The 25,167-nt window shown below is 40.2% G+C and overlaps 1 protein-coding gene and 1 long non-coding RNA gene across 2 annotated transcripts in view; one reads left to right on the forward strand and one right to left on the reverse strand.

Annotated features, from left to right (window-relative positions):
* Positions 1 to 429: 429 nt before the first annotated feature.
* Positions 430 to 23,731, reverse strand: LOC122830057. Its single transcript, XR_006370479.1, has 4 exons — positions 23,587 to 23,731; positions 7,100 to 7,175; positions 1,434 to 1,572; positions 430 to 823 (listed from the first exon to the last, which is right to left on the reverse strand). It is a non-coding gene; the product is annotated as an uncharacterized LOC122830057 (long non-coding RNA).
* Positions 4,544 to 25,167, forward strand: part of neurl1aa (neuralized E3 ubiquitin protein ligase 1Aa) — a 59,399-nt gene continuing 38,775 nt past the window's right edge. The window contains exon 1 of the mRNA XM_044115103.1: positions 4,544 to 4,883. Coding sequence (XP_043971038.1) covers positions 4,802 to 4,883 — 82 coding nt within the window. The 5' untranslated portion in view covers positions 4,544 to 4,801. The remainder of the gene's footprint in view (positions 4,884 to 25,167) is intronic.

The raw sequence follows: 25,167 nt of genomic DNA on the forward strand, positions 1-25,167 counted from the left end.
CATCCAGATGAAATTTAAGCTAAATTGCAAATTTTTTAGATGAGAAATGATCTACCGTCTTTTGACAGGAAGAATGCATCAGCAGAGGAAGGAGAGTTCCTCTAATGTATTCAAACAGTGCCCCCTTGTGGATGGTTTGAATTACATTTCGAAGGATGAAGAAGAATTTGGAGATTAAGAGGTGAGAAACAGAATCTGTGCAAACTTAATTAGAGGTGCTTCATATTAGTTTTGTTTGGGGGCTGAAGAACTTAGAAAAGAAGATGGGTGTAGATGTGAAATCAGATGATGAGGGGGTGTTTGGACTCAGAGGCTGCAGCTGAACATGAATCACATTTAAAAGCCCCATGTGGGGCAAGCACACAGAGCAGCATGCCGATGCAAGACTCTGGATGCCAAATAAAAATCCTTTTTTCATTCCCCCTCAGGCTCTGAGGATTTTTTTTTTCTGCATTCGAGGTGGGTTGATATTTTTTTTACCCCCAAATGAGAAACAAAATTACAGTCCAGCTTTCCAGAAAGGTCAAACGGTGTTCAGTTCCTGCTTGGCTGACAGAGGAAGGAGAGGCAGAGCTGGACTCTCAGGACTGCTTAGCTGTTTGAGATGAGAGCGCCGTTCCTGGCTTTCATCTGCACAGCGAGAAGCTGCTCTCAGATCTGCCCCCTCTGTGTCTCTCTGGCTCCTGGATCCATAACTGTGCATGTACAGACGACACCAGGGGGCGAGGTCTGCTGCCGCCGTGTGGGTTTACCTCCGGGTCATCTGCTGACATTCTGGGGAGAGCAGCTCCGTGTTCGCTGTAGTGGTACGGCTGCTGTAAATCTGTCAGGTACAGAGCAAACGAGAAGTGAATTAAACAAAGACCGTTTTCGAGAGTCAGCTCAGCTGCCTGGCAGTAAAATGTCACTTCACGCTGTGGCCAACTGTAAATGTCAACAGCAAGAACAACAACCAAAAAAAAAACTGAGTCTGCTTGTGAGCCTCCAAACGATGCAGGCAACAGCTGAGCGTTTATCACCCTTCATGCCAGCGACAGTTTGGATTGGCATGGAGGGAACACTTGGCTGGGCAGCACCTGACCGCTGCCACGGAAAAACCCCCGGGGGGGCAGGAGTCACTGGTGGGATGGAGAGGGACAGTACTGGGAGGCAGACTGCTGTCAGTGTGTGTCTGACTGCATGCTCAGAATCATTTCCTCTGTTTTTGATCCTCCATTTGTGCACCAACCAGTGGAAACTGGGAAAAATACCCTCCTGTATTAATTAACCCAGCTGTCTAGATGGGTGGTAACACAGCTTGGGTCTGACTTACACTGAAGACCTGCTCAGGCTGAGGTTTAAAACAACTGACTGACAGATCAGTAACAACACTTTTCCTTTTTCTTAGAAAGTACGCTTCCCCCAAAGATTCTGTGAAACAATGTTTCTCTCACCACTTACTCCAGGCTTTCAGTCATTTTGGTTTGCTGCTGTAGCAGGATAACGTTTCCATCTATGCATTTAAAACTGCAGCATACACCAGGCAGGGCTTCACAAAGTGTGGGGTGTGCCTCTCCTGGGGGCGCCAGAGGTCTTGAAGGGAAGAACCACATGAAAACATTTGAACATCAAACATTTATCCAACTTGACCAAAACTATGGTGAGAGACGAGACTGAGTCTGAGGTAAACAGAACAAAAAGGAAGGAATTATGATCCTGATTATTTAAAGTATGGATTTTTATGGATGTTCCACTCCAAGACATGTTAGCTAACGATGCTGAGACCTCGTCAGCATGCAGAGGAGGATAAACAAACAGTCATAGCAGAAAGTAATTCATACTTTAGCTCTGTAAACAAAAAGCCAACTGGACCATCATGTCATGTAGCATAATGCAAAGCTAAAGCAGATAAACAGGTATTACTGGAACATCAAGAACAACAACAGAAAAAAAAAACTTTACAGAAATAATAGTGATAATGTAGCTGGAGTTCAGTTGATGATTTGCTGTTGATGAGTGTTTGCTATCCTGTCATATACAATCACTCACCAGCTGGAACACATTTTGTGATATGTTTCTGTTCACATCACACATTAATGCACCATGTCTCTATAATTAATGCAACCGATCCAATAAAAAACACCACAACATTATTTCACACATCCAGATGCTTGACTCTGAAACTGATTTCTTTACAGTTTGGCTAATAATGTTTTGACCACTTGAGACAAATAACAACACAAAGGATTGACTGAAGGATGGCTGAATTATAAACACATCACATGATGAAAACCATGTCTCATTTTCCTTCCACTTCACGATGCACACGACTCTATACTGACCTGTCTCATAAAATACCAGGAAGTCACATTGAAATTGGCGACAAGATGTGAAGAAGCTCTTTGGTTTGGACGTTATGTGGTGCTGTATGTCAGTAAATCTGCAGTGAAACATCTTCAGGGTTTATTTGAGTGAAATCTTTTTCTGCCTGCTCCATCATTTTTCACTTCAGAAGCAGTTGAGCTGCAGCTAAATTCAGAAACAATGAAAGGCAGGTGTACATCACCTCAGCTCTTCTATGAGCTGCTGTGATTGGCGTTGAGCTGAAACTCTGCTGCATTTTGTACTTTTACTTTCCTCACTTCTCTCCAAAGCAGAGTTGGTTTCTTTGTTCCAGCATTCAGCAGTTACTCATGTCCAAGGCAACATTTCCCTTATTGATCTCAGCAGTTTGTTTAGCACAAAGCCCACTGGCCTTTTCTTTTATGTACCTCCTTTAAAAAAGACAATAAACCTAAGGTGAGCACTTCTATGGAACTGAAGGTAAGCAGAAAATGTGACTCAGTGTATCTAACAAAGTTCAGGCTCATACCAATGCGCTGTGACGATGAAAGGCCTGCAGCCCACAGCTTCTCCGTTTACCTCTCAGAGAATGTTCTCTGTCTCTTGTCAGGAGTATTCTGAGTCAAGAGCAGCTCTCGCCTCAGGTGAAGTCATTTTACGTCATCATGTCGGTTTGAGCTTTTAATACCTCCAGTTGAAGCTGTTGGCTGTTAAGTGCAAGTGCATGTTATGAGATGAGAAGTGTGTATTTAATAAAAAGGAGAATGCTTCAGAGTAATATATCACTTTGCTGAAAATACGAAGGAGTTCAGGCATCCTGGTCCTAAGTGACGGCAGGATGGAGCTGCAGATGAATCTGGATAAGTTTGGAGTGAAGAGAGAATTTTTCTGAGATGAAAGCTGAAGCTCTGAATTTACAAATCCATCTGTATTCCAGTCTTTTCTCATGACATACGGAATATAAAATCATGGATATAAGAAGATCAGCCTACAGGGTTGCCAGGGAGACAGAAAGCAGATCCATCATTCAGGGGAAATGTTTATAACAAGTTGGATATTCCTATCAGTTTAAGAAAATGCAGCTGGTATTATTTTACATTTAAACATGTAATTCAATGTTGATTTTTATTTAGTTAGTTTTATTTTTATTGGTTTTTCCGTTAGCCACAAAACGTTTAGTTATAATCTTTCTTTACTTAGTTTTGCAGTTGACTGACTGACTGACTGACCAACTGACTGACCCTTCTGCTGGTGATTTAAGGAGCTGCATGACGATCATTTGGCTCCTGACAACCAGCCTTTATCGATGAACTCAAGTCTCTGAGTCTCCAGTTTCTAGTGATTCTAAACTTTCTGCCTGACGATCCTTCGCTCCAGATAAACTCGTTCCTTCTTTACTCCCAGGTTTGAGTGGCTGCTTTACCTCCAGACCTTCAACAAACCAGTTCCAGACTGGAACCACAGACAGGTTCTGGATACATCCATCCACGCCATCAATCAACCACTGATCTATCCAACTGTTGTTCATCAATATTCCTCACCCAGTCTAATTCCCTCTTCCAGACTTCAGACACAGAGAATCTCTTTCCAAAAACCGTTTGCATTTTACATTTCATATCCTACATATTCTATATTTCATATCCTAGCTGTAATATCTGACATATAAAAGAACAGAAGGTGTTGAGATGTTGCAGGTGTGTCTAGTTTTCAGACACATGATATAATTGTTATACTCAATAAACAGAAACTGGACTAAAATCAACACAGTTTTTAAATGATGAATGTTCATTTCTGTCTCAAGTTTACAGCAAAAACGTTTTAGCTCTGAGATGAACCATACGAGTCATAAAAAGGGTTAATCTCAAGCAGAGCATTCTGGGAAATGTTGACCTGAAGTTGGAAGGAAAATAAATGATTGTCCTTACATTTTAGATGGAAAGTGAGTTTTTAACTTGAACTGATTGGTTCTTGCTGTTTCTATGTTGATTTACACTAGATGGCAGCTTCACACAGTTCGTGGATTTTGTTTTTAATGTTTGACTCTTTACTCCAGCAGATCTGTGGAGTAAAGAGTTTCTTCCAGCTGGAGGTGAAGGAGAACACCTGTCCTGTAAATCCCGTCCCATAAACTCTAAACCCAGCTCTTCTAACTGAACAAAACTGGGTTAATAAACAAAACAGTTCATGGAAAATGTTTGAGCTGCTTTTATGCGATCATGATTTAAACACAGCCAGCCTCCGCTCTCTGCCGCGGATTACAGAAGCATCAAATCTCTCTGATCAAAGTCAAATCTGCTCCCATCGTCTCTGATCACGTTTTATCCGCTCCCTCTGCGCGCACCTGTGCGTCTTTTCCGCTTCCGTGGTTGGATGAAAACTGAGGCGCTACTGCATGTCTGAGTGTAAAGAGAAGAGTTTATGGTTTTACTTCCGCCATCATCGGTCGGATCGTTAACTGGGAATTCTCCAGCCTCCCGTCATGGGGAACAACGTGTCGGGACTGTCGGCGCTGCAGAGATCCCAGCAGCAGGGTTTCCACAGGCTGCGGAGCTCCCAGAAAGGTCAGTGACTGGAGGCTGAACCGCTGCAAGCTGGAGGCAGTTTGGGGAGACAAACCGTATATTTACAGCTTAGAGGGGATATTTGCGGCTGGATTACTCCGTTTCGTTGCCGCTGCTCTGGGATCAGCTCCCTTGGTGCTGAAGAACAGCTCCCGGACCGGACCGGGCTGCAGGAGGCGGGCCGGATGCCGGGTCAGGAGGCAGCAGAACTGGGAAGGTGGTGACTTGGAAACAAGTTACTGCAAACTAAAACAGTCTTTTATAAGAACTATAAATTAACCAAGAGGCGCAGAAACATTTAGTGAAAGACATTATTTCAGCAAATTGAAGTCTTGAAGAAATGATCATGACTTGGATGATAGCATGGCCACCAGTTGAATATTGAATGAAAATGTATATTAAAGAAATCAAAACTAACCATTTTGATCTGGAAGCTGCAGTCCTTTGTTTTTTAAACGGAGCTGTACGTGGAGCTCATGATGGTTTATGATTCTAACAAACTCAATCTTGGTTTGGTCATATGAACAGGAGCTCAGACATGACACCTCTGGACAGTTCCAGTCCTCAAAAGATACCATCCTGCAACTTTCAGATGCATCTTGCTCCAACACACCTGAACCGAATGAACGTCTCGTTACCAGGCCAGTTCAGAGCTGAATGACTGCTGCTGAGGGAATTCAGCCTTTTGTTCCCAGTCTGCTGGAGTAAGGATGCATCTGAAAGTTGCAGGACGGTAGCTCTTGCGGACTGGACTTGTGCACTCCTCCCTCTGGGTTTTAGGCTTGAACCTGACAGCAGTCATACGTTTACACATAGGATCATCATGCTACTGATGAATGGAGTAGACCGATGGTGCAGGAAAGGGTCTTTGGACGAACTCAACTGATCCATATTTGTCTTGCATTAATCTTCTTTTAAACCTTAAAAATCACTGGCGTGTTCTTCTTATAATGTCAAAACACAACAAAAAAAATCACAACATGTTTGCTGCTGTTTGGTGATGATAGATTTTTTTCACATTTGTAAACCCACAGATGCTTTTAAATAGTTTTAAAAATGTTTTCAATTTAAATAAAGAATGCATTATTTATCCCAAAACAAAATTAAATGTTGTTAGAACTTATATAATCCAGTGTCAAAGAGTCACTGTGAAAGGTGATGCAGGAAGGATTTCCAGAAGCAGTCAGTCTTGCAGCAAATCTGAGGAAGTTTCTGATTGAAGACTATTGCTGTATGACATGCTAACATCTTAACATGTGAGCAGCAAAGACAATATAGTAACATGCCCTGGATGACAGCATCAGTTGTTGGCAAGCACTGGTTAGAGGAGGAGATATGATGTTGGAATAGGGGATATGATGCTGGAATAGGGGATATGATGTTGGAGTAGGGGATATGATGTTGGAATAGGGGATATGATGTTGGAGTAGGGGATATGATGTTGGAATAGGGGATATGATGTTGGAATAGGGGATATGATGTTGGAGTAGGGGATATGATGTTGGAATAGGGGATATGATGTTGGAATAGGGGATATGATGTTGGAATAGGGGATATGATGTTGGAGTAGGGGATATGATGTTGGAATAGGGGATATGATGTTGGAATAGGGGATATGATGTTGGAATAGGGGATATGATGTTGGAATAGGGGATATAATGTTGGAATAGGGGATATGATGTTGGAATAGGGGATATAATGTTGTAATAGGGGATATGTTGTTAGAATAGGGGATATGATGTTGGAATAGGGGATATGATGTTAGAATAGGGGATATAATGTTGTAATAGGGGATATGTTGTTAGAATAGGGGATATGATGTTGGAATAGGGGATATGATGTTAGAATAGGGGATATGATGTTGGAATAGGGGATATGGTGTTGGAGTAGGGGATATGATGTTGGAATAGGGGATATGATGTTGGAGTAGGGGATATGATGCTGGAATAGGGGATATGATGTTGGAATAGGGGATATGGTGTTGGAATAGGGGATATGATGTTGGAATAGGGGATATGATGCTGGAATAGGGGATATGGTCCTTGCCATGGTTTGAACTTGTGCTCTGCATTCATGAAGCCTCCTGTTCAGCTCCTCTGGGATATATAATTATTGCTATGGCTACATATTAAATAAATGTCCATCTCTAATAGCAAAGGTGAGATTTCCTTTAACTTTTTAAACATGGTGAATGTCCATTCATTTATTATTTGTACCTGCTTGTCCAGAGTTGTATTGGAGATGGTGCTGGTCTCCAGAGGTCACTGGGTGAAAAGCTGGGTTGTAGTGAATCTGAAATGAGCCAAATTAAATCTTTAAAAAGATGTTTCCGATAAGAGAAATCAATTTTTTTTAAGTCCAGCGTATTGGGTTGATGCTTATAGAAGTAAAAAAACGTTATTCTGCTGGTGCAGCTTCTTTCATTATTGTTCAAGGAAAACATTTTGAGATAATTTAGCAAGAAAGAAAGTAACTGTTAAAAAGAATGTTCTGCTTTTACAACACAGACAGGTGTAAATGCATATTTAACAAATTGTTTTAAATTGAGACATTGGCCATTAAATGTGTCTGTTGGAAACAAACACATCCCTGTTGATGATCGGTCACTCCGGCCACAATGCAGATGGTGTTTCTACTGCTTGGGGTCATTGTGAATGCTTGGCAACATGGTCTGAATCCACATGGGGGAGGAATGAAGTACAACAGGTGTTTACAACTACAAAGAACATGTTAATGGAAAACGGTTCATCAGAGTGATTTAATCCAAAGCTTATCCCTGCACACTCACTCTGCTCCTTGCCTTCTCTGATCACATAAGAGGCAGAACAAAAATCCACCTCCACCTTCCCCATCTTAAGCTAGCTGTTGTATTTGTGAAGTAGAGGGTAGCGGGGCTTTGGGGGAACGTATTAAATGTGAGCTGTCAGTGGAGTGATCAACATAAGTACACGGTTTGCCCTTTTCCATCCTCTCAATGGGCAGGAACACAGCACAGGAACAAGTATGTCAGGCGGAGGGGGGAGGCAAAGAGGAGCACGAGACAAGAGGCATGATTATTCAAGCAGGTTGCCTTGACGACCACCCGTAATGTGTGCAACAGTTCCCATGGTGATGGTTGCCATGATAAAGAGAGCCATCAGGAGGTCGGAAAGGGGAGCAGGTGACGTCACTGGCAGTAGCGTGGCGAAGAAAAGACCAGGATGTGATTCTGTTCAGGCTGATGGTGAGCCGTGATTGGTTAGATGTGGAGTAGAGCCCCCCCTCCTCCCTCAAACTCAGCTCCTCAACAGACACACACACACACACACACACACACACGCACACACACACAATACACACATAGATCAATTACATCATGACCACAACTACCTTTAGAGAAATCATCTTTCCTTAAATACACCAAAAACGTTTCCTGCAGACTTTTAGCTGTTTGTGCCCAGATGTTCCCTCGGGTATGGATTCAGGAGTTCACAGATACACTCTGCATTTACTGCTAAATACATTTTGTTTTAATTAGTACCAAAAGCTTTTTTGTGTTTGTTGACTATCTTTCTGCAGGTGTAGAAGCAGACTACATGGTGTTTGTTTTCTCTCATCTGTTCTTTTCTCTCTTTCTCTTTTAACTTTTTGCCCCACCTCTTTTTCTTTCTCTTTTTCTCTACCTTTTCAGTGTAAAATTTCATTACATTTAAAATAAACATATTAGATGTACCATATGTCATATCAGCTTTATATCAAAAGCTGTAACGATCCACTTGTGCAACTAAATTTGTTTTCATTCTTTTTTGTACTCAGATAATAATTCTGACTGCTCCATTGCCAGACAAAATACCATCCATCCATTTTCTTACATCCTGGTCCCTCGTGGTGCCTATCTCCAGCGAACGTTTCGGGCGAGAGGCGGGGTAGACAGGATACCAAACAATAATAATAACTGCAGTTCTTTGCTATGATTCTGTCAGGTTTGTCACTGAATAAATGGAATATTGAAAATGTAGTTTAGATTCTCTAAAGGGGTTCCTGTCAACTGAATGTGAAGGCTGATCAAACACATCATATCAGCCAGTTGGCCAACTCCAGATGTTTACTGAACAAAATATTCTTTAAGTGCAATAAAGAAAATAAAAAGTTAAGATTAGTAATAGATTTGCTAAAAAAAAAAGGTTGTGCTTTAATCATTGCACAGCAGAACTTTCCAACAAGGAAATGTGATTTAATATGATGGATAGCTGTGGTCAGTTTGATGAAGATGAGGGCTGGACCTTGCAGAAATACGTCATGTGAGCTGAAAATCTGAACACGGATGAAAACTGATTGAATGTAGAAAAAAAATCAAATATATGGAAAATCAAGTAATGAGCGTTTAAATTTTGGCCACTTCAGGTTCATGGTGCCTGTTCAGTATCAAGTGATGCAACGGTCAAACAACATGATTCATTCTGATGAGACGTAGAACTGAAGAAAAGTTTAAAGTCATCACTTGCAAATCAAACACAAAGAAAATACAACATTTAAATTAAGAGTAAAATTCTGATGTAAAGGGAGCAAAAAGGGGTTTGACATGCATCTTCCTGCTTCTTTAAAGTATTTCCATTTTTCTATTACCATCAACAGTTATAGGACTCTAAGAAATGGTTCCAGAGTCAAAACCATCTCATGCCTTTCAGTAGCAACTATACTATCAGGAATTGAAAGTAATTCAGCTGCTTTTCATTGAAATCATTTTATGGCACCAATATCAGGTAGAATATGTTTTATTGTTCATGAAGGTTGGATTCACTGCATTGTGACACAGCTCAGTCTGACAGAGACACGAGTCTCAGCTGAACGTTTTCATTACTGACCGATGCCCTTGTTACTACAAGGGCATCTCAAGGGCGTACAGTTCCTTCATGCCAGGACAGACTCCTGCATAAAAAAATACATAAACATGACACGCCAAACCAAAGATGAACTTAATTATACAGACAGACTAAAACAACAAATTCCTCCAAACTTTGCCGAAGAAAACTGTTAAGTATTAAAAGCAGCTTCTAAACACATCACAGGGAAACTTCAGGACGTCGGAGATAAGATGGAAAGACGACTCACCAGAGGACTCTACATAAATTTGATGTTTCTTAATAAAAATGTTTTCATTTCGCAGTTTGTCTTTTAAAGAAATATTGAAGCTGAAGCTATAAAAACTATACTGCAGGCATCAAAAAAACCTGCAGGTTGTTATAGATCATACAACTCTTCACAGTGCAGAAGAAACTGCTACATATATTCTTTTACAAAGCTCGTAAATCATTTATCTGCGATAGTTTTATCTTTTTTGTGCATATTTTTCGAATTCTTGCAGTTTTCTTGTGTCTCCTGCTGACTTTATGAGTGATTAGGAACGCTTCATCCCCTCAGGTCACATTAAAGGACAATATCTAGAATCAGAGAGAGAACACCTGAAATATGTTCATAATCATAATTATGGCAGACATCTAGCCAATTCTGTTCAGAGCTCATTTTGCCATTTGAGTTGATTGGAGCGAAATGTAAAGCCACTGAGACATTTTTGTCCTGAAGAGATTAATACTTATTATATTAATGATCTTCAGAGTTTGTGCGTAGCAGGAAACTTTTAGTCACAGGAAGTTCAGATGTAGCCTAATGAGAACTAAGCACATGCATTTTTTGGGGATCATTAAATAAAATTAGTCTGTTGGTTTTGAAATTAGTGGACCATAAACCATATTTCAAAGGTCTGTTGTTAGAGTGAAGTCATATTTGAAAGAATTTCCTCCATGTTCTTCAGCTCCTTGACCTCCGTTTGCTTTCTGTTATGTAAGTAGAGAGCAGCGGTGCAGCTCGCTGCCTTTGGAGCTCCAGCATCTTTAACACCTGCCTAAATAAGAAGCACAAACACAGCGAGGTGTTGCAGGAACAGCACCACTCCTTCGAGGATTCAGGCTCCTCAGGCGATGTTCCGCAGCGCTCTGCTCAGTCTGCACCAACAGAAACAAAAAGCAGACGACTGTCTGGGCTTCATGAGCTCATCAGGTTAGACGATGTGTCATCTTTATATAAACTGACACAAAGCTATCACAGAATTGTTATTAATGTGCCGCGAGCAGCTTAAGGGTGTCTTAGTAATGATGATGCATTGTTGTGCTCTTGAAAACAACCTGCTATATTAAAGTTTGTCTGTCTCTGAAGTATTCGATGACATTGATAAAGTGCAGAGTTTTATTCCTGCAGCAGTGAAATGTTGATAAATGTATTTGTTTCTTGTTTTGGGGACAGAATTTGTCTTCTTTCTCTGCCTTGACGGTAACCAAGACAGAATCTGAGCGCCTTCTTTGTCTCAGCTATTGCAGCTGTCATGCAAGCTTGTGAATATATTGACTTTCCCTCTATGAAGAGGAGAATATTGCCTGTTGTGCACAGAGTGATAGATGTATTGCTACTTTGTCGTCAGAACAAGCAGCCTGGTTTGTGCTCTGGAAGAGGAAAAATTAAGTCTGCTGGAATTGTAATCTTGCGGTTTTGTACACACACAGCCAGATCCGTCTTCCAAGGTGAGTCATGCAAATGTCGGGAAATTATGGTACTGCCTCTTTTAATTCTTCAAGTTCAAACGGAGGACACAGCTTCGACTGTGTTTTGATTTTCTGGTCTTCTGATGCAGGTTTTAAAAGAGGTTTTAAAAAGTGAAGACCATGTTATTGTTGGTCCGACTGTTTCTTTAAATGCCCTGTGTGTAGATTATACAACATGGACAAAATTACAGGAACTTTGTGTAGAGCATTTGTATATTTAATGAGAATGAGTCATGGACACATGAGAACAGCTGGTTTTGTTTTATCTGCCGAACCGATTCTTAATGATGTCATGAATCCCCGTCAACAACAGCTTTGCCTTCCTGCTCCTCACTTGTCACCACTAGATCAGCAGTTTTCCTTTGCTAACCTGACAAAAGGAAACTGCTCCCATGACCCTCTGCTTCTACTTTCTTTTAGAACACCTACACATAGGCGCAATCTGGAGGTGTGTGCCATTCACCCTTACTGGTGGCCCTGGGAAAATTTTGAGTCCAACACCTTCAGATTGTCTTGCATGCTGCAGGTATTTAAGGGTTTTTAATGAAGAGTCTGTTGCATTCTTAATTATGTCCCAGAAGAAAGGAAATTTAAAGTGGAGGCTTGGTCTGGATCCTGTGTGATCAACCAATCAGAGTCTGATATCTAAGATCCTGCAGTGATCCTTGAACCAAGAACTAAGTCTAGAGGCACAGCAATGCTAACTTTAGGTATATTTCCTGGTTACTGTGGTAACCAACTCTGGAAAACATCAACCGATCAATTCCCTTAAAAAATATGAATTTCTTTTTCTGAAATTAAGGTTTCAGGGTTAAGATTAAAGTTTTTACCTGGATATGATCTGATAATTAAAGGCACAAAAGTTAAGTAATATTATTTTTTACAAAATTCTGAAACAACGTCTTAAACCTGGTAATAGCTTAATTTGCATCAGATTAATCTGCATCACTCACAAGGACTTCATCAGGTAAAACAAGGGAATTGTGCAGTTAACCGGGCTGAAAGTAAACTGACACAACAGAGACCCTGTCCTTATGTAACCTGAATTAAGATATTAAAATTAAACAGAAACAGAATGTTGTTTTACTTCTGTTTTGTGTTCGGTGCAGACCACCAAGAAGTAAACCTTTTAAGGTTTCAAAAGGAGCTTGTCAGGCGTATTAATAGTTCTGATTAAAAAAGGGAAGTTGTTGGAGGGAAAGTCAGAAATGTTGGCAGAGCGGCAAGTCGATCAGCCTGAAAGACAACACTTTGTTTCGCACTAAAACTGAGAACATCACAAGAATGGGGTGATTATTTTCAAATTAACATTTACTTTTTGTTGCAAACAGTTAGAGAACTGTTAACACTAAATAAGATAATAAGAACAAACTCTGAAGTTCATAAAGGTTTCATTACAAAGGAACTTTTTTTCTGCGCCTTATTTTTCTGTCCTTTTACATAAGTGGAAAAAATAAATTAGACTTCTATAGAAAACCCCTTTAAAAATTCAGTTCAAAATTCTATCCAACAAACAAAAGGTTTGTTGGATAGAATTTGATTCAAAAGTAAATTCTCAGTGAATTTCTGTCTAAATCTGCTTCATGCAGTCAGAAGAAAAACAGAAAATCTTTTCGTTTAATCCCAACTCCTGTCTGCTTTGTTTGTATATCAATAATTTACAAAACTAAAACTGTAGGATTTACAGGCGACTCATGTTGAAGACACACTAGGGGTCTCATTTATCTATGTTAAAATTTCCCCAAAACTATCCTTTCTTTCTGGATTGATAGTTTTATTTTCAGTATCTTGTTGTTTATTTATTGTGCTTAATTATTCTAAGTTATTCTGGTTGTATTACTTAGTTTGGTTTACTGACAGTTTCTTTCCTAGTCCCCCATGTACTTTCGCTCTCTCCCCTCACACCTGCAGTCAGTTAGCTAATCAGCCCAGGTCCTTTGTTTCAGCATTCCACCTCCCAGTACTTGAGCACCTCTTTCTCAGTCACTCTTTGCTGGTTCCTCCCATCTCTTCTCCATTATATTTTCTCACTATCAAGTGTTTTTTTTCCTCTTGGATTTATGGATTTTTGTAAGTTTGTTTATTTTTTCCACTAAATTCACAAGAATTCGACTTGACATTTCTACTTCCTCCAGCTTCTTGTGGGTCCACTCAACAAACATACATTGTGGTATTTATTATTCTTTTTACACTGTTCAACAAAAGCAGTGATAGATACCAATACATTTGAAAAAAAGAAGTTACCATGAGCAGTTTACTGATGTAAGTTGCACTTCTTTATGTGACTAGTACCCTGAAGTAGTGAATTACAAATGGGAATGTTTTTCAAGAGCATTATTTTAGTTCATGGGATTATTGGCGCTATGGCACACAGTCACAGTCATACCTAAAACTGATGTAATAAATAGTTATTATTGCTACTTTTATTGTTTTCACAATAATACTAAGATATCATGATAAAACCTTAAGTCCAAGTTTAAAGCACACAGAAAGCAGAACTACACCAGCGGTTATGAGTACCAATAGAATTTACCACAAGGTGTGACAAGAAATTGTTGACTTGGACTTTACGTTGTGATAAACTTTATTGCTGCTGTCTCTCTGTGATAATTAGAGGTGGTGAGGTAACTTCATCTTGGGTTATAAACTCTATACAAACAGAGGTATGCTGGTTCCTCTTTCACACACAGCTGTCATGAACCACACCCCCATAGCTGCTTGCTCTGACATCATAGATGATAAATGGCAGGATGTTGGAGTAACTCTGTTAGTTCTGATTTGTAGGCGTTATTTTGTTTGGACTATTACTCCCTTTGGCTTTGGATGCTATCAAGATGGATGGATTTTTGCTCTTGCTTTTTTAGTTTTGGACAGTTGTTACAATCCCTAACCATAACAACAAATTGAGAGAGCAGTTGATTAGCATTTTAAAACCTTCAATAACACCTGAACTATGACCCCAAATCCCACAGGAGTTCAAAAGGAGGTTTCATGGATGGAGAGCAAAGAGAAAAATAAGAAGTTCAAACTTTCTCTTCTGCCTGTCATGATGGGCAAGGACCATATCCCCTACTCCAGCATCTCTTTGCTCGGCTTCCTAACCGGACAGGTGACCAGACAGAGATTTACAGAGGAGCGGCAAAAGCAAATAGGGTGGATTAGCAGAGTTTACCAACAACTGATGGTGTCATCCAGGACCTGTTACTGTGGGAATCTGTGGAATATCATCTTTGCTGCCCAGACGTTGAGCTGTTAGCATGTTGTGATGTTCATGAGTCTATCATAAAGCAAGTCTTCAGTCAGAGGCCTTCTTAGATTTTTCACAAGACTGACTGCTACTGGAGATCCTTCCTGCCTACAGCATCATCATTCACAACAACATTTTGAGGATTCCTGGATAACCTGAGCTACAACATTTATTTTACCTTTGGGATTAAAATAAGTATCTTTGAATTTTGACTTGAATTGGAGGATCATAAATTCTATTTCAGTTACAAAATTACCAGAAACTCCATCAAATAAGAGGCTAAATCTATCGTTATATTATTGTGTTAATACAGAATTTCCGTAATGAATTCCACTTTGTATTTTTCAAAGTTTAAAGAATAGGGTGAGTCAAATTTTTTCGATTTATTTCTAACGTGCAGCCTGCAGCTCGAACACGCAGACATGCTTTGAAAACATTTCCCGATCCCACAGAGGGAGGACTCTCCCTGCACAGCCTGCTGATCTGCAGAACTGCTGTTCGCCATCCGACGGGATAATCTGAGCATTGTGCTTGGGTCCATGTGAGGAAGGGATTACATATTTATTTGGGTGAGTTTTCATCCCTCCTTCACCATCTGCCACTAGCAGTGGCCTCAGCACAGTCATGTGAGCTTCTTGGGGATGTTGTGGGACAACAGTGGATGTTTAAGGGATGAATAGAAGTAAGAAAGAGAGAAAATCAAAGAAATATAAAAGGAAGCCTTCAGTGTTCTTATTCTTTCCTGACATGTCTTTTTATGTGTTGCCTTTTATTTTTGCTGTTTTACATTATTCACAAAAGTAAAAATAAAACAGATGTTTGTTGGCTTGTTTACATGACATACAGGGTATATTAATAATGTTTGTTAAAGAATGGCATGTCAGCAACAGAGAACTAGGGCCAGACTACAAGATGTTTCAAATATATTTGAGAATAAAATCATATATCATGACAGTCCTGATATTAATGAAGACAATATTACCAAAAGAAAGTCATAAAGTTACTGGAGAAAAATTGTTTCAGCATCTTATTTCATGTCTCTTAACAGGAAACATGTACATACATTTCCTTAGTATTTGGTAAAGTTACACTGACTGGAGTCAAATATTTTGGGATTCCTTCCCGAAATGATAACTTTGTTGTTTTGAAGTCACTTTGTGGCCGGTCAGGTGATCTGGAATTTGGAAAAGTCCTTTTTGTCCATGCTTTAAATCTTGAGATGTTTCCACAATATTTCCACAGTCTTCCTTCTTAATGTTCCCATCTATGGAGTGCAGATGTCCTTCTTGCAACCAAACACCCACACACCATGATGCTGCCACCACCGTACTTCAGAGTTGGGATGTTGCTGTCAGACTTGGAAGCTTCCTCCTTTTTTCTCCCAGTGGAGCAGCAGTCCAGTTTTAGGTTCATCACACCACCGGATGTTTAATATTATTAATATCTGAAAAATTATTCAAAGGTATTTTCTCTGCCTGGCTGACAGATTAGCCAACAAGTTGGAATATACATAGCTTCAGTTTATTCTCAGTTGCCATGTTCATTTTTTGTCTGCAGCTTGTATTTCATCTTTTTCTGGGATTTCCTGAAAGTCGTCCTGCTTATTAATGCTACTGTCATCAGCAACTGGACTTTCTCCAGGAAGTGCTGCAGGAAATGGAAACAAGATAATCGTGTGTGTCTTCTGACTGTCCTTGAAACGTCCTGATTATTTATAGCGAGGCTGTGGAAACGACTTCTGGTGTCAGCAGAGAGACTTTGGTTGTTTATTGAAAAAATTACAGAAACTTCTTTCTTCCCAAAGAGTAGTTTTCTAGAATTATTGAGTCTGAATTACAGAATTTTTCTTTACATATTACAGATTAATAGTTTACTGTACGTGTGCTACCGCTACAGAATGAATTTATCGAGTAAATGTTGTTTGTAATTTTTAATTCATGCTTGGTCAGTTGAAGGTGTTTCCTTCAAAGAGCAGATTCACTAAAGAACACTTTCATCAATAGACTGCATTTCACTCTTAATCAGTTTTGTCATTTTATTCAGTTTTTTCAGTTCTTCAGGAGATTTTGTCCCGTTAACATGAATTTTTTTCTCGCTGCTTGGTGAGAAGCAGACATTTTGCTCAGCTAGGTTGCATTCTGAACTGCCTATCTTACATTTTAATTGATGCTGCAGTTCAACAGTTCCTGGCTGAAACCATTTTTTGGATTTTAAATATATTTTTAAGAACTTTCCCAACTGTTGGGCAGATGGACTCTCATGTGAGTCTGAAATCCTCTGATCTACAGAGGAGTTGCTGGTCGGCTCGGTGACTGCAGGGTCACCAGATCCCTGCAGAACGTCCAGATCATCAGCCGCACGCTGCCGTTGTGCTTGAAACCAGCTTTCAAGCTGGTTTGTTTTGTCTTTAAACAAAAGAGACATTTTCACATTCTGTGAAATGTGGCCAAACAAACATTTCTACGTTGATTTCATCTGACAAAAAGTCTCAAACATCTTGCACTGATTTCAGAAGTGACTTGTGTTGGTCTGCACTTTTCAGAATGAAGGGGCTTTCCCCTCCATCCCTCTTCAAAGAAGTCATACTTGCTCAATTATTTTCTGATATTCCTGTCATACTAACTGAGGTCTGTAGAGTCTCAGATGGAAGTGTTGTGAGATTTTGTCATTCCTATGAGCAATGCAGGCTCTTTGAATTTGAAGGAATTATTTTCCATCTGTCCATCCATCAATTATCTGCCGAACAGTCAGCAGATAATGGGCAGGGTCGCTGGGGCAGTAGCTAAAGGAGAGAGACCCAGTTCTCCCTCTCCCACCTGGTCCAGCTCCCCTGGAGGAATCACCAGGAGTTCCCACCCAGCTGAGAAACATCGACCTTCCTGGGTCTTCCTCTGGAGAAGCTTGTGGAGGAAACTCTTTTCTGGAATCTCGTTCTTTCAGTCACTATCCAGAGCTTGTAACCAGTGATGTAGAAACACATTGTGACAGGTAAACTGAGAGTTTCACCTTCCAATTGAGCTTTCTCTTCACCATGAGAGATCGGTACAGCGCTCGCATCACTGCAGGTCACACTAATCCACCTACTGATTTACAGCTTCCTTTTTCTCTCATTTCTGAACAAATCGCAGAGTTACTTAAACTCCTCTAATTTGTGATGTGTTTCGGCTTTTCTGTATGCAGTCTAAGATGGAAGACTTTAAGTACTTCTCACTTAGGTTTATGAACATCATGCTCTTCTTGACTTTAGCTTCAGACCTTTAACCTTTAACCTTTCTGATCTTCACTGAATCCTGTGACTCTTCTTTTCTTTCAGTCTTGCATTACAAAGAATCAGACATCTTCATGTGTTTTTCTGTTTTCATACATGCATCAGAGCTTTGGGAAAAAGGGAAAAACATGTCCCCTAAAAAAAAAAAAACACCTCAATCTGCTTATCTCAGTTATGCTCTCAAATGAGAAGATCAACAGATTAGCTGCAGTTAAAACCTTTGGTGGCCTCTCTTGTGTCTAATTAAGACACTCTTGTTTTGGAGCATGCATGAAACAGGACTTTTCATTGGTGCTGTCTGTTCTTTGGGACGGAGCGGTTGAGAACTTTCCTTTAATCTCATTTCAGGGCCTGAAAAATCTAAACACATCATAAAAACCCAGGCCAGCACAGATTTTAAGTGTGATAAATGAGAGGAATAGGACATGAGAGCCACAAAAATGAATAAAAGAATGCTCCAGCAATCAGTCTTTGTGTCTGAAAGTATTCTTCTGCCAAACATGACAGGAGCCAATGAGAGCCCAGAAGGATTCACTGTATGCACAGGTTGTGCTTCATAAACCACTTAAGCTGCAGGGCTGTTGATTGATGGCAGCAAAAATCCATGCAAACGCATTCATTTGTTTTCCCACGCAACAGCTGCCCCGGATAAATCTAATGTAACGAACAATAAACACCCATCATGATCGGAATTGCAGTTTAAAAGTCTCAGAGATCTGCTCCGGGAGGAATTACAACCACATGTACTCCCGCCTGAAAGAGAGGCTGGAGATACAGGAAACAATGACTTTGCTCATAAAATGTTTCTTGGACAGATGTTTTTAGTCACTTTATGGCTTCAAAATGAAACACTGTTCCACGTTGGTACAAACTTCAATATCAAAACTATTTTATAAAGTTTAGTTCATGTTCTCCATAAAGTTGGCTGTACAGATGGGGATGATGGCATGAACTCCCCCTTCGCTGTGTCGGAGTGAGGTCAGCTTGATGGATGGGAAAACACCAGTCCTGCTCATGAGTAACAAGTTCCCGTCACTGGCTAGCAGAGACAGCTGTAAGCCGAGGTCCAGGCACCTGAAAAACACAATCAGCAGGAGTCGGGAAGTCGATGCACCAAAAGACTCAACAGACCCCCACCGTTCCCTGCTACAGCTCATCTGGGGGACAAAGATTCCCAGGAATCCAGTCTGTCCCAAGGCCTCGTCCCTCTGGGACTTTTCAAAACAGAAGTGCTTGAATACAAGCCGACAGGCCATCGACCATCCCAAAATCACCACATTATGAAGTCTGTCAGTGGCATCAGAAGATAAGTAGTCTGAGGTAGTTTGGTTCCTGAAGCTGAAAAGAGCTGCGTTGGGGAGTGTGGATTCAGTGACACCAGCAGATGGTTCAGCAATCCAGTTCCCAGTTGCTGCAACTGGCACTGATCAAATTAACTTATTCTGAGTTCAGAACAAACCCAGATTGCTTCCAAGAAACACTGGACATCCAGGATCCTTCACAGCACAGAACAGCTGTTTATGGACAGTACTTTGGTATTATTTTGTGGTAGCTTAGTCTCCACACAAATAGAAACTGTGTTTTTCATACATGATGAAGGTCAAAATCTGACTGACTGAATTATTTAGGTTTAGAGTCTATGATTTTTTTATAAATCCAGTTTTTCCTGTGTCTCTCCTAACTGGCCTAACTTTGTGCTCTCTTTCATCAGAAGACACTGACCACAACTTTCTTCTTCTAGAAATATAAACAAAAATGGAGTGGCGACAGATTTTAGCAGTTGTAAGATTTTGTCTTTTGTCATTGGAAAAATACCATAAACCATTTCTCCCTCCAGTGTTAGATTGACCAGTTGGAATGAAAAACTTAACTTGACTGCATTGCTTCATGTTAAAACTCTCAATACATTTTAATCTCCTTGTAATTAGTACATTAAGAATCTGTATGCATCAGGAAAACTGTGTGAATCACATAACATCTCCTACTCAGTTCAACTGAAAACAGCGGCTCGTTGGGATCCCTCCACAGCAACTCTGCTGAAAGCCATCACTCCTCACCAACACATTTTGCAACAGGCCGAAACGGTATTTTTGGTTCCTCTGCACCAGAGACAATAAGGCATTTCTTTGCAACAAGCCAGCCCAAGGCCAAGCCGTTCTCTGAGATATTAAAGCAGAGTGACAGATCTAATTATCACCTCCCCACTTCTTCTGCTCCAGCTCTGATGAAGAGTACTGCATTACACCAGACGTTCTGTGCCCTCAAACTAACTTTCACCTTTGCTAATAACTAAGAGTGAAGTTATCTGGAAACCTGCTGGGGGCATGTCTCAGAATAGGTGGAAAGAGATTTGCAATAAGGCTGGATTTATGAAAGTGTGAGGCCATCATTACTCCAGAGCTTGCTGCAGAGACCATCAGAATGCCCCCTACCTGCCATGGCTCACCTTTACATTCCACGTTTCTCATTTCTCTTGACATAATGATCCCAAGTTCCTTTTCATCAAAATTTAAGACAGTGTCACACAGGTTCTTTCTTTCCCTTTTCTTTTCAATCTCCATTACTCATATTGCAAATGGCTCCAGATGGGGCTCCAGAGGCATCGCTGAATAGAAGGTTTTGTTTGCACACACTTGCCAAACGGTGCTGTCAGACAATACCAACTGCAGGAGACTGACTCTGTCGACCTCTCTGCTACTTGGCATCTGCTGACAGATTTTCTTTCACTCTCGTATGAAACAGCCAGAAAGAGGCAGCAGGCCCCACTCTGTTGGCAGGATGTTAGCTTTTTTTAAGGATTTGCATACTTGGTGTAAAATTCCCGTCACTAAACTCTGGTCTTTGTGTCGGTCACTACTTGTGCCAATGCCAGAGTTTTGATCAGCTCATTGAAATAAATTAAAGTGAGCTCAAATCATGTGTGTTATAGGAAAACCTGGTGAGGTCACAAGTTTGATATACATTTCTTGTCTTATCTCGTTACCATAGCATTGCAATGCAAGTATTATTTAAACTGGGTAAAAGCACAGAAACCTTAATAAATCCAAATACTGTTGCAGATCACACTCAAAGCAACGATTACAGCAGCATTTCAAAACTAATTAATGTTGCAGCAATGTTGAAGCTGAAATACAGGAAAAGAAAATATTTTCACTATTTACCAGCTGCAACCAGGTAACCCTCAAAAGATTTCCTTTAGAGGAGTTAAAAACTTCTAGAGTCAAGGAGCAGAGAGCTTCAGAAAGACCTAGAAAAAAGCAGCAGAACCCCATAATCCCTTTACATGAATAAGTAATGTACTCAACTGTAATGCCTATGCACACTCACTGTGCAACACGCTATTGCTGAAGAAAAAGCATGTTGAATATTGTTTGAAGTTTGATGCAGAAGACTTGAACAAGACAGTGGAAGACAAAGAGTATATAGTCCAGTTAGATGAGGCCAGAGAGCTGAAGTCCTCTGACGTTATCACACACACCCTGTTCTGCCGAAGAAAGGTTCTGCTCAACACCACAAAGTCTTTAGAATGGTTGTTCTACTGGAAGGTGAACCTGCAGCCTCTAACTGGTTGTCTGCGATATTTTCCACTGTGGGCACCATAACAAAACTGGTTTTACTTCCACTTCACTTCCCATCAACTGTGTGTGAGTCTGTTACAGAAAATTCTGATAAAGCAGTTTGTGGTTGGACAATGATAAAACATTAATATTTTTGATTTGCAAAGCACAGTTCAGATACAAACTTGATTTGACCAAAACTCTTAAATAATTTGATTGACATCAAATTATTTAATGCTACATAAATATCATGTCTATCCTGTCATAAAAACAGAACATAAAGTGAAACGTTTGTACCTTTTCCCCTCGGAGCCCAGATGACCTGCAGTGAACCGAGTCCTGCTACATTTCCTAAGTTACATAAAGCCATTTTATGTACAGACTCAAAGAGCTGCATCTCAATCAAACTACAGAGAGGACTGCAGGCCAAACAAGGCCTTCTTATTTAACACCGAGTGGTGACTGCATTATTTACAATAGGAAGCCAAAGGTGCTGTACAAAGGAAGGATGTTCCAGGAATGCATTAAAGTCCAGGGCCAATTGTCAAGCAAAGAGGGGAAGCGTACTTTTCTTCAGGGCTTCCTCTGCTGTGCATCTGCAAGGCTGCATGACGCAACCGTCTAATGTTTCCCCCGAAACCCGTCTGGCCAGACTCAAGACTCTGCTTTTATTTACAGGCGCAGACATCTATATGTGTGGTGATGTCATCGCTGAGGACAGCTTAGACCTGGTGTTTAGTCAAAGTAAAGGCATAAACTTTAGACTTTTTATGTTTCTTATATGAATAGTTGAGGGCCTCCGTTACGTGACTCATCAGAGTTGATCATTATTCAGCATTAGGAAGCTATTTTGCTAAGAATAGACAGTCTTCCTTTGGCTGCTCCATGTTTCCACAGTTGTCAGCCGTTGACACATGAAACCAAAGGTGGTTAGTTCTTCATTGTGCTCTAAGCACTCTGCGGCAACTGTTTTCACCTCAAATCTGCGCACCATGTGTGGCTCAGCAGGCTCTCATTTAGGAAGCTAAACCTTGAGGTTGGTTCTGGTTTCATTCTGATCAACAACCCAGCCGGGCCCGGGTGTTTGTTATGGTTACGTAGCAGTAATCATTAAAAAAGATTGGAAAATGGGGTTGTGTAAATATTATTACCTGCCAGATTTGGTGTTTAATTCTTTCGACATGAACAGCAACACAGACGGTTGATTTAAACTCCTTTATGCTCTCTAGTCTCTTCAAAAGAGAATCAGATTGTTATGCTTTGATCGCACCTCTGAAGGGCTTCAAAATGACGTTTCCGTGACAACTGTACATATTTAAAATGTCTTCAACGGAATAAAGTGTCCCATTTAATGCAAAGTGGTATTTTTAACTCACCCAGATGATGCAGGGATTACAAAGTCCTTTCCTTTTAATGAGTTAAAAATTTTAATGCAATTATTTATTTTACAAACAATGTCTCCACCCACAACTTTTCCATTTTGTGCATTTCTGGTTTGCCCTTAAATCTGACAAACACGTGAAATTCGCAAACAATAGCGATGGATGAAAAAGTCGCTTCTCTTCCCACTGGGCGTTAATTTCTGCTTCAAAAAACAATTTGATTGAACGCTGAAAAAGACATCCCATCTCGATATAAATCTTCAGGAAAGATTTTATCATTTCATCTATCGAATATTTAGGTTTTTGCACATTTATTGAAACATCAATCGTTCCGTTGGATGAAGGATTTAGGGGTTTAAGCTCCTTGACAAGGGCCACCCTCTCCTTTAAGGTGCCAAAACTAATTGGACAATTGACTCAAAGGCTATTTCATGGGCAGATGTGGGAAATTCATGAGTCATGTTAATATCCATTAAACAGAAAAAGGCTTGGAGTTGAATTTAGGTGTGATGGGAGATTTTTCAGACAACATGTGGTTAAAAGTCCTCTCAATGCAACAATGAAACAAGCCATTCATAAACTGAGACACTACAACTTTAAGAGGCAAAAATCTAGTTTGGTGATTTCTGAGAAAGAAAGAAAGGACTGGTGAACTCAGCAACGTAAAAAAAAACCTGGACGTCCACAGAACAGCAACAGTGATGGCTGATTGCAGAATCAGTTTCATGGTGATGAGAAACTTCTTCACAACAGCCGACCGAGTGAAGAACCCTCTCCAGGAGGCAGGAGGATTGAGTCTACCACAGAGAGAAGACTGGAGGGCTTTCACTGTGAGGAGAAGAAAGGTTAGATTGAATTTCAGTAAAGAAAAATCTAAAAAAACAAGAAACAAAAAAAAAACAGCCCAGTTCTGGAAGAACATTCTTTGGAACGAAGAAATCAAAATCAACATCTACCAGAGTAAGGCCAAGAAAAGAGTTTCAAGAGAAAACGTGGAACAGTTCCTGATCCAAGGGCTACCACACCATCTGTAAAACATGGCAGAGGCAGTGTGATGGCCTGGGCTGACTTGGCTGCCAGTGGCACCAAGACACCAGTGTTTATTGGAGATGTGACAGAAAACAGAAGCAGCTGAATGAATTCTGGGTTGTTTAGAGACATACTGTCTGCTGAAATCCAGTTAAATGATTCATACTACAGATGGGTAATGACCCAAAACAACCCACGAATTTATTAAAGCAAAGAAATGGAAGAATCTTGAAGACAGAGTCCATCACTTGATCTTAACCTAATTGATGACGTCTTTCACTTGTTAAAAGCTTAAGAAAGCAGAAAGGAGCACAAAAAACAGCAAAGGCCTGGCAGAGCATTACAAAGGAGGAACCTCTGGTGATGTTCATGAGCTCAAGACTGCTTATGTTATTGTCAAGTATTAGATATTAACATTTTATTTTCAGTTGTTTAACTTGTCCAGTTACTTTTGAGCCCCTGAAATGAAGGGATTGTGCTAAAAAAAAATGTTTTAGCTCCTTGTATTTTTATTGAATTGGAGCTGAAAGTCCTGACTGGAGTCTGAGGAGCTTCAGCCAGCAGCAGCGCTGGTGTGTGAGTCTGAACTCAGCCAGGTTACGTGACGACAGTTCAAGTCAGAGACCCGACTCTTGAAGGATCAACTGGTCTCTCCGCCAGAAGGCCTGGGATGAATGAGGAAGGATGGGAGGTGAAAGATCGAGTGCTGAGAGTAAGGAATGTGACCACTCACTCTGTGAGGCAGAGCTCCCATACTTAGCTTCAGGCTCCTGTCTCTTATGTGCATATGGTTCAACTTTATGTTGAAATTATCTTCATTTGATCTTCTAAATAAAAGGCTCATTGATCTTTTCTGAAGTTGTTCACCTTTATTAGTCACATTCAGAGAAATCTAAATTTTGATCGATGTATTTTCACATCTCCTCACACATTTGATTACTTGTCACGTTTTTACAAACTGCTTGTTGTTTGTATATAACGACAGAATGTGCTGGTCCATAAATTCATAATGAGCTGGGAAATAAATTCTATACATCTTAGCAAACCTTCGTTTTTGTGGCCAGGACTTTAATACATTAATTTTGATTAATGAATTAATTACATAGATTACATTAAGTTTTTAACACAATCAATTACATACAAAGATTCCATTTGTCCGTTTCTGGGAGCCTGTAAATCTGATGCACAAGCGACTTCTTTTGACATTTGACTGCAAACATTCAGAA

This window comes from Gambusia affinis, linkage group LG04, assembly GCF_019740435.1.
Source record: "Gambusia affinis linkage group LG04, SWU_Gaff_1.0, whole genome shotgun sequence".
Taxonomy (NCBI): domain Eukaryota; kingdom Metazoa; phylum Chordata; class Actinopteri; order Cyprinodontiformes; family Poeciliidae; genus Gambusia; species Gambusia affinis.